The sequence below is a fragment of the Sinocyclocheilus anshuiensis genome, unplaced genomic scaffold (genome assembly GCF_001515605.1).
Source record: "Sinocyclocheilus anshuiensis isolate Anshui unplaced genomic scaffold, SAMN03320099.WGS_v1.1 scaffold10, whole genome shotgun sequence".
NCBI lineage: Eukaryota > Metazoa > Chordata > Actinopteri > Cypriniformes > Cyprinidae > Sinocyclocheilus > Sinocyclocheilus anshuiensis.
Window position 1 is genome coordinate 45,212 of NW_015546018.1, and position 7,480 is coordinate 52,691.

General features: G+C 35.3%; 1 protein-coding gene across 7 annotated transcripts in view; it reads left to right on the forward strand.

The window, feature by feature from the left end:
- LOC107698542 (CAP-Gly domain-containing linker protein 1) overlaps positions 1-7,480 on the forward strand; it is a 74,444-nt gene that overhangs the window by 34,346 nt on the left and 32,618 nt on the right. For all 7 annotated transcript variants that reach the window (XM_016499576.1, XM_016499575.1, XM_016499570.1 and 4 more), the window contains exons 4-6: positions 2,120-2,244; positions 2,318-2,534; positions 5,333-5,530. In XM_016499576.1, coding sequence (XP_016355062.1) covers positions 2,120-2,244; positions 2,318-2,534; positions 5,333-5,530 — 540 coding nt within the window. The remainder of the gene's footprint in view (positions 1-2,119; positions 2,245-2,317; positions 2,535-5,332; positions 5,531-7,480) is intronic.

The following is a 7,480-nucleotide window of genomic DNA, read 5'->3' on the forward strand; positions in this document are numbered from 1 at the left end:
ATTGACGTGTTTCAGAAAGGCGGGGCATAGAGGAGAAACAATAATGTACAGTATGTGAAAAATAATGTTTATTTAACCTTAAACCACATAAACGCATTTCATTACACCAAATACACAAAATAATGTTCTTTTTAGCAACATCATATGACCCCTTTAAGGATTTGTCATGCTAAAACCTAGAAGGTTTGAATATTTGAAACTGAAGCATTCAAGATAAATGTTTATGTTGTAATGTGTAGTGTTAGCTGGTTCTTGTAAAGTGTGAACACTCTGAAGTAACTATTTCACCTAGCAGCAGGGTCTGTTGCTCCTTTGTGTCTCAATTTATCTGCAGTCGCAATATTAGAAGCCTCATATGAAATGGAATGTGAGAGTTCAAATTGCAATATATGATAAAATGATCACAATATATATTTTTGGCAAAGTTGTGCAGCTGTATAATATAATTGTAAAATAAAAACAATCAAAATAAAATATATTTTATATGTTTACTTAGGACTGGACAATAATTCAATATCAATATGTATCGCGATATAATTTTTTTCAATAACGGTGATATTTTTATATTATATATATATGGTGATATTTCGATATACATTACCAGTGTTTCCCATACATTGATTTATTTGTGGCGTTTGATTTTCGTTGAACACTGCATGTTTCAAAATCATAACATGGCGCGGGTGTTTTATATGAATGTATCTCTGAAGGAAACCGACTGTCTTCAGAAAAGTTTCGATGACATATTCATTTTTATCTGATAATGTAGTGTTCATGAGCGGAGCTGCTTTGATTACAGTCATTACTGGGGAAACCGCTAGTTTTATCACTCTAAAAGTGGTTTTTTTTAACAGTAAGATTTTGAAAAATTTTTTTTTTTTAAGAATTCTCTTCTGCTCACCAAGGCTGCATTTATTTGATCCAAAGTACAGCAAAAACAGTAAAATTTTGAATTATTTTTTACTATGATTCAATTTAGAATGATTTCTGAAGATTTAAAATAACTGCTTTCAAATAGAAAGCAGTTATTTTAAATCTTCAGAAATCATTCTAAATTGAATCATAGTAAAAAGGGAAAGAAATTATAGAAATTTTATTTAGCGCTGCAGTTTTATTTTATTTATAATACTTTTATTTAGTTACTTTTATCAAAAAAGATAATAATGTTACAAAAGATTTCTATTTCAGATAAAATGCTGTTCTTCTGAACCTTCTATTAATCAAATAAACCTGAAAAAAATCTACTCTTTTGTTTTCAACATAATAATAAATGTTTTTGAGCAGCAAATCAGAATATTAAAATGATTTCTGAAGGATCATGTGACAATGAAGACTGAAGTAATGATGCTGAAAATTCAGCATTGCATCACAGGAATAAATCACATTTTAAAATATTTTCAAATAGAAAACAGTTATTTTAAATAGTAAAAAATTTTTTTTGCTGTATTTTGGATCAAATTAATGCAGGCTTGGTGAGCAGAAGAGAATTCTTTAAAAAACATTAAAAATCTTATTGTTCAAAAACTTTTGACTGGTAGTGTATGTCAGCCTATAGTTTGATATAAGGTAAACATTAACCTTCGAATGTTAAAGAATTAACATTCTTAAATATTATATAGTTTTATAGGAGGAGGTTTCATAGACTTGGAAACTTTTTAGGTACAGACCTAAAAACTTGGAAAGTTTTTAGGTACAGACATCTGTTATGGGTGTTCTTGGCAGTTTTTATGAGGCTTTTTTTTTTTTAAATAGTGTTCATATCGATATCGGAATTATATTGTATCGACCGAAATTAAGAAATATATCGTGATATAAATTTTGTCCATATCGTCCAGCCCTATGTTTACTTGCTTCACATGTTATGTATGCATTATAATGCCTGACAATGCCTTTATATTGCATTGTAAATACAGGCTTCATAATAAAAAGAAGTGATGGTGAGCCTCTTAATATCAATCCGAATAAACAAAGTATTAAACTTTAAACTCTGTCTTGAGAAACATTGTACCAGTGAATTATCAGGCTATTACAGTGAAGCTGCTGTTTCAAATATTCCACTGTTTAGGAGTCCTGTGTATCAGAATGCATGTTAAGTCCTTGTTTCCTTCACATATTTTAGGTTGCTGGCACAAAAGCTGGTGTAGTGCGTTTCTTAGGCGAAACCGATTTTGCCAAGGGTGAGTGGTGTGGAGTTGAGCTGGATGAGCCCTTGGGAAAGAACGATGGTGCTGTGGCTGGAACCAGGTACTGTGGCCTGTTCTTACATTTACCCTTTATATACGAAGAGTTTTTCATTAACGGATTTGTGTATCATCAGGTATTTCCAGTGTCAGCCCAAGTACGGTCTGTTTGCACCAGTGCACAAGGTGACCCGTATAGGTTTTCCTTCCACTACCCCAGCCAAGGCAAAGACCACTGTGCGGAAGACAGCGGCCACACCATCAGGACTGAAACGCAGCCCCAGTGCCTCCTCCATCAGCTCCATGAGCTCTGTGGCCTCATCTGCTAGTTGCAAGCCAAGCCGAACAGGACTAGTGAGTTACATTCGTCCTCATATGCATACATGTCTTTGGTTACATAACTTTGTCATGCTTAGCTGGGCCAAAATGTGTCATTTCTGGGATATTAGCAGCACCAAAAGGCAACTGCAAAATCATTTCCCAGACTGTGTTTTTCCATCAGCTATTTTTTGGCAAACGTTAGTGTTTGGCAAACTCAAACGATTGATTTGAGCCAGTTGACAAGCCAGGTCTCAAACAAATAGGGCAATATTTTGATGGCAGAGTCACATGAACAAATTCACTGATCTGCTGCACTGTTTTAGTGTGCAGCATTTCAGGGAAACCAACTTACAAATGGGTTTCCTAGGTAAATGCCTGTTTTCTACCCAAATAAGGCTTATATCATTTTGAAAATGCCTATTTTGAGTGGAAGCAGAAACATGCTATTTACGTGCATGTCTCTTTAAATGCAAATTAGCTGCTTCTGCCTGCCCCCTTTTCCAGAATAGGGTTGTGCCTTTACAGCTCATACCTCAGATACTCTGCCAAAAAAACCCCATCTGTTTGATTTTGATTATCATGTCTATCACGCTGAAATTATGCGTTTAAAATTCATATCAGTTTAAAATTCTGATATGTTTTTTTTTGAGTGCACACATCCGCAGAACGCACACAGAAAAGGCTGTCACACGGCATGTGAATACTCTCTTTCATTTCTTATTGTGCTTAAACTGTCAAATACACACAAGTTTGTTAAAAACAAACATAAGTTACAAAAACACAGTTGGTTATGTCTGTGAAGGTAAACAGATGGAAAGAAATTGCATGTTTATATTAGGGATGTGCGGGTCTAGTCGACTAAACGGTACAGCTCCTACTAGTCAACACTGAAAACAATAGTCGATAACATGACAGAAAAACCCCCCCATAATTATCATTCAAATTACCATCATTTTATGTTACCATCAAATTACCATTGTTACATTTAAAACATTTTAAATAAGTTAAAATAAAACATTTGAAAAAGAATACATTATTTTTAAAAGTGTATCTGGGCGTAAACTACATTTTTACATCAGACCTCGTGTCAGTGTCGTGTCAGTTGTGGCTAGCTCAAACGTGACCATGCGAAAGACGAGCAAGGTGTGGGATTATTTTGAATTAGAAGGAAACGGAAAAGTTTTGTGTAAACTGTGTAATGTCAAATTGACTTACAATAACTCTGCTGGAGTGATGCATAATCATATTCAATACAGGCACGTAGGCGTTAGCTTAGAGACTAGCCAAAGCCAGCTAATGTCAATCACGTCATTCACTACAGCCCGCCGTCGCTGCGATCCCATCCGCGCCGTCTATTCCTCTAACGAAGACCCACTTCGGTGGTGGTGCGGGATGTCCAGGCGCTTTCCGAAATTCTGTTGGCTTGCTTTTCGTTATCTCTGCATGCCTGCGACTTCAGTTCCTGCAGAGCGCGTTTTTTCAAGTGCAGGAATTGTTAATCGCCTCAGGTCCTGTCTTTCTTTTTGTTAGTTTTGTTTTTAGATGATATAGCCTACATGATGAAGTATGTTTTTAAAAGCCGTTTTAATGCTATTCCTTGATAAAATTTCCTGTTGTTTTTGACTTTAATATGTTGGCTAATGTTATATGAAGATGCAGAATTCTGTCAGGCTATTGATTGATTTTGCATTGTTCTGCATTTCCCCAGCTGATTTTAATAAATAAGCATTGGCTGACGTTGAGTGTGTGCTCTTCTTTTTTTTCTTTTTAACGACCGCCTAAAATTAAATGATGATAACGCGAGGCAAGCGTACGGCATAATTGTGACCTATTTTTAGCGGAATTCATTGAGGGTTTTGTGATTCATAGATTAAGTATTTCAAATGTAGGCTATTATATACACACACGCACAACGTTTTTTTTCTTACCATCTTTTGGGGGTTTCTTGCCTTTAGACTAACAAAACTTCCGTTTAAACGACAGTCAAATTAGTCGTCGTGCACATCCCTAGTTTATATTAGATCTGTGTATTAAGTGACAACAGCGTAATATACAGTCCCTATACTGCAGTCTAAGCTGTTAATATGACCCAAACAATAAAATAAACAGAAAATCACTCAGTGCTCTTGAATTAATCATTTCTCTAGCTCTTATAAGAAGACATTTCTTACTTGAATGCTGCTTTTAAATGCTCTAGCGTGAAGATAAACATGGCGGATTGTGTGCGGCTCATTCAGGGCGGGGTCTCTGCTAAAACAGCAGTGTCCGTCAACAGTTGTGGGTGGGGCTTGTAAAATGTGACATCACATTTTACGTATTCTGCCAACGGCTTGTTCTGAGACACTGCTTATGATTAATGGGAATAAAAAAAAACAAAAAGAGCGGGTGGATTTTTATCATTATAGGGTGGTTGTGTGGACACATTTATGTTCAAACAACATGTAAAAGTGAATTTTGCATAATAGGTGCCCTTTAAATGGCAGCCTTTTACCATTTGTAATCTAAGCCATTTCACGATTCAGTTTTTTTGATTAATTGTTCAGCTGTAATTATAAAAATGCACGGAATGTGTTAGGTCTGATAGCAGGGTCAAATTTTCCAGCATTCTGCCTTCAGTTTATCTAAACATATAAGGTTCTTCTGCAGTTGTATGGAATCAAAGCCCAGTGTAAATGTAGCTTTAACGGTTCTAAAAATGTTGTGAACACCTGCTTACTTTGTAACTAAGTCTAGCTTTAGAGCGAAGGTTATATCTGAAAACTATATATTATATGAAACAGGCAATACAGTATCTGTAATTTTAAAGATCCTGAATGAATTTCTCTCTGAAGTTGACAGAGACGTCTACGAGGTATGCGAGGAAGATCTCTGGCACTACGGCACTTCAGGAAGCCCTGAAGGAGAAACAGCAACACATTGAGCAACTCCTTGCCGAGCGTGACCTGGAGAGAGCTGAGGTTGCCAAGGCAACCAGCCATGTGGGCGAAGTGGAGCAGGAGCTTACGTTACTGAGAGGAGGCCAGGAGCAGGTTAGACCCAGCTGTGTCTTCTTTTATCTGTTTATTTATTTTTTATCAAGTAAGGAATAATTCATAACAGGCCATTGAATTATAGAAAAATAATGCGTGGTAATGCCCCAACACAAAGCTGGTGTTTTTTTTTCTGTTATTTTTTTCTATAACTTTCTTAACCAGCCTATTGTCAGTTACCACACCTCAAGACATTTTTCAGGTTTTTGTCCTTAAAACGGTCTTCTAAATGAGTTTATTACATATTATATCTCAATGCTCCCTTGCGATTTCTAAACTGTCTTTTATGAACTAGTAACACAGGATTAAGCCATTGTATGCAGAAGGCTGCAAGGCTCTTTGAAATTATTGAAATCATTTAGCAAAATGCTCTAGAAATATAATGTGGTCAATACCTCAGTTAAACTACTTTAGCCTTTTTTAGTCTTTCTACTTCACAATTATACATTTAATTCAATGTTTTACATGTCATTTTTGTATTTTGTGAAATGTACTAGTAGTTACTAAGTACAAATTATTTTTAGACCAATTTTTTTTTCATTGTAGAAAAATAATTAGTAGCTTAAGACTGGAATACAATACACGACTTTTAAAATCTGAACCAATTTAAAACATGCACCTTGTTGCTAGGAGGTGCCTGACAAATAAAAACAATGTGTGTTTTAAAATCAGCCCAAAATATATAACATGTTTGATATCCTCCGACTGGATGTATTCATAGTCTGAAGCTAACAAATCGGAGACTGTGACCATCATATACGGTGCGATTTTCTATGAAATCTGTCAACTCAAATCTGAAGACTGGCTCTGACTTTCGGCAACTAAAATCTGCTTCACCAGACTCTTAAGCTGCATGGGCAAAAATTGTGTAGTATATTCCAGCCTTTAGAATGTCTGTCAGCTCATCAGATGCAATCATTCCGAGTACTTTTCTGGATGCAATTCAGAAATTAGCTGTAGCCGAATGTGTTTTAAGCTGTAGATACTTTTAAGTGTGTAACAGAAGAGTAGGCAAGTTTTGGACTGCTGATATTGATGTTACAGTTCTGGGACTACTTTATTTATGTTAGTAAGGTTACCATTTTTCAGATGATTACAACGTAAGTTGAGCTTATTAACATTAGCCCCTGATGTTTCCATTTTTTTTTTTACACCAAGATAATATTAGCAAGGCATAACCATAACATAAAACAATTGCTTATGGATTTGTTTTGGAACATAACATAAGACTAATTCATGAGTGGTGGTCAATTGATAATAGGTTTTTTGATGTCTGATGCAGATCCGATATTTTGGAAAGCATGCATAACAATTTCTGCAATTAAATTTAAATGTATTTTACCTAATGTTTAATTTATTAGAAATAAATCATTTAAAAATGAATAAAATAAGGTGAACTTGATAAAATAAACTATATTTACACAAAAATGTGAAAAAAGAGAAGCAACCGCTGCAAACAAACAGCTGTTTACAAGTTAGTCTAATTTTTGAAAAAATGTAGGCTGATCTAAGTAAGACTAAAGTAAGACTGATTGGTCAAACTACAGTGGGGAAAATATTTATTTGATCCCCTGCTGATTTTGTAAGTTTGCCCACTTACACAGAAATGAAGGGTCTGTAATTTTTATGGTAGGTTTATTTTAATGGATAGAGACAGAATGCCAACCAAAAAAATCCAGAAAAACACATTATATAAAGGTTAGAGATTGATTTGCATTTCAGTGAGTGAAATAAGTATTTGATCCCCTACCAACCAGCAAGAATTCTGGCTCCCACAGATTGGTTATGTGCCCATGTGGAACACAGATTAGTCCTGCCACTTTAAGAAGTTACTCCTAATGTCAGATTGTTAGGTGTATAAAACACCTGTCCACACAATCTGTATCTTCCATGGGGTAAGGATGATCATGAGAAAGGTGAGGGATCAGCCCCGAACTACACGGGAGGCGC